This window comes from Formica exsecta, unplaced genomic scaffold (genome assembly GCF_003651465.1).
Source record: "Formica exsecta isolate Colony F162 unplaced genomic scaffold, ASM365146v1 scaffold741, whole genome shotgun sequence".
NCBI classification, from domain to species: Eukaryota; Metazoa; Arthropoda; class Insecta; order Hymenoptera; family Formicidae; genus Formica; species Formica exsecta.
In genome coordinates, this window is record NW_021853508.1 from 147,608 (window position 1) to 149,954 (window position 2,347).

General features: G+C 27.4%; 1 protein-coding gene across 1 annotated transcript; it reads left to right on the top strand.

The window, feature by feature from the left end:
• On the top strand, positions 1–1,197 carry LOC115243849. The gene is made up of 3 exons (XM_029821105.1): positions 1–25; positions 588–715; positions 820–1,197. The coding sequence occupies exons 1-3, from the start codon at positions 16–18 to the stop codon at positions 1,045–1,047; spliced, it is 366 nt and encodes a 121-aa protein (XP_029676965.1). The 5' UTR covers positions 1–15; the 3' UTR covers positions 1,048–1,197.
• Positions 1,198–2,347: the final 1,150 nt, after the last annotated feature.

Sequence of the window (2,347 nt, forward strand, 5' to 3'; positions counted from 1 at the left end):
AGGTAGGCTGGATTGATGTACGCAGGTATATGCTCAAAGTCTTTTATTCTAGACTTTACATAACTTGAACTTATCAAGAGACACGGTAGTGTCTCGCGCCAAGTCACGCGCAGCAACAGCGAGGCACTCCGGTATCTATACGCGAGTCGGCTAGTCAGAGTATACCTTAATATTCGTTTTCATCAATAACGGCTGAACCAATCATATTTTTAACAAGCTTAATCGATAGCTTGGGTTTAAATTATATAATAAAAGTGTTTTTATTTTTTTTCTACATGTATTGTGAGCAGAGATTAATATGATGCAAAGTTTCAATGTGAAAATTTTTCTTTAAGGGCGGTATTCATAGTCCAAGCTCAAAACAATACTTAAGATCATCTTGGTCAAGATTATCTTATTCAATTAAGACCGTCTTGAGATCGTAACAATTCATAGTCGCGAAATAAGACGATCTTCGAGAAGAAGTTCTTGCCTAAGAAATTCTCATTCAATTTGAGACTTTCTTCTCGAAGATGTGCTTAAGATAATACTTATTGACCATTCGGCAATTTCCGTATATTTCTGTTAGAACAAAAAAATCTTTTTAGAAATATTAAAAAATTTCAAGCACGTTATAGAGGTAAAAAAAAGTGATAGTTCTACACTTCGTGACAAAGAAGTTGCATGGTCTGAAATTTGCAAACGATACAATGACTCTACAATGGTTTTGCAAGAGGTAAATATCAAAAGATTATTTTGTATTGTTTATATCTATTTACTGTGCATATATATATTTAAAATATACAGATAGATTTTTCACATGTTTATTTTTGCATACAGCGTACAGTTCAACAATTAAAGAAACTATGGGCCAATATGAAACAAAGTCAACAAGAAGTATTAATCAAAGAGAAACAATCTTGTTTAGCTACTGGTGGCGGTCCACCTCTTTCTGACAATGAGACAAACATTGATCCTGATATAGCAGTAATAACACCACATCTTATGGAAACAGCTCCTGTTCTATTTTCATCGAACATGACAGGAGATGAAATTAATAGTAAGTAGTCTTCAGAACGTATTAAAATAAGAAAATAGATGTTATATAGAAAATAGTATACATACTATTTGACATGATCAATACGATATGTACGCATCTTTTCTTGAACTTGCTTCGCTAGATCTAGGGAGACGAATCATTGTCCACGGATGTACTTGTATATTTTTTAATAAATTTTTAGTTAACATGGATGTGTGGATAATATGTGGATATCCACTAGATATCCCAGCTGGTTATACGGGAGATATAGATATTTTTGATATCTAATAGATATCTATTGATTATCCATAGTAGATATAAACATTATATGGATATGTCGATATCCAGTAGATATCGATTAGATATGTAGCTAGGTGTGGGTATAAAATAAAACTTTAATAAAAGTGCATTATTAACAAAAATATTAACATAAATCTTAACATAATTAAACTTTTATCTTTAATAAACGATGCTCATAAATAGGTAAATAAAATTGAAAGAACTATATAAATATCAAATATTTTATTGAATTATATATATATTAATTCGAAGTTATATAAAAGTTATACAGTCTTATATATGTATAATGCAAAGTATTGCTTTTCGCATCTTAACCTTAATTATATATAGTATATATAATTGTAATAAAACAAAAAATATATATTAATGTATTACATATGATTTGTAATTATCCGTTATTTTTACAATAAGAGCTAAGAAGTTTGAAGGATCTGGATATCTATAGTAAGCAAAGAGGACCGTTGTATTTTGATTAAAATATAACGGGAGTGGTGGCGGGTTCTTTGCTTATTTATTTTAATATGTTTAACATATACTACAAAAAAAATGATATAATCCCTAAAAACTTACCTTTTTAAAAAAAGGTAAAAAAAAGCGCCAAGTACACGCGCCATGTAAAAAAGTGTTACACAAAAAAGTTTTTTTTTACATTAAAAAAACTGCTCTATGAAATAATGTAATTTTAACTTTATACAAAACAGTGTTATTTTAACGTACAAAATAAATATTTTAATTTCCAAAAAAAATAGATATCAAGAAATTCTGCCAACTGATAATAAAAGTTATATCATAAAATTAATTTCTTTTATGATTATTTAAATAAAAACATTTTAATTAAAAATACTGTTGTACAAAATAATTGTTTAAATTTCTTACAAAAATAATGATATCAAAAAATTGCGCCAAATAAATAAAAATGTATGCTATAAAATTTATTTCTTTTATTATTATTTAAATAAAAACATTTTAACTAAAAAAACTGTTATACAAAGTAGTTGTTTTAATTTCCAAGAAAAATAATGATATCAA

Excerpts from the sequence above, each read along its gene's own strand:
- LOC115243849 (XM_029821105.1), top strand. Across the intron at positions 716-819 it reads CTACAATGGTTTTGCAAGAG|CGTACAGTTCAACAATTAAA; the intron begins GTAAATATCAAA and ends TTTTGCATACAG.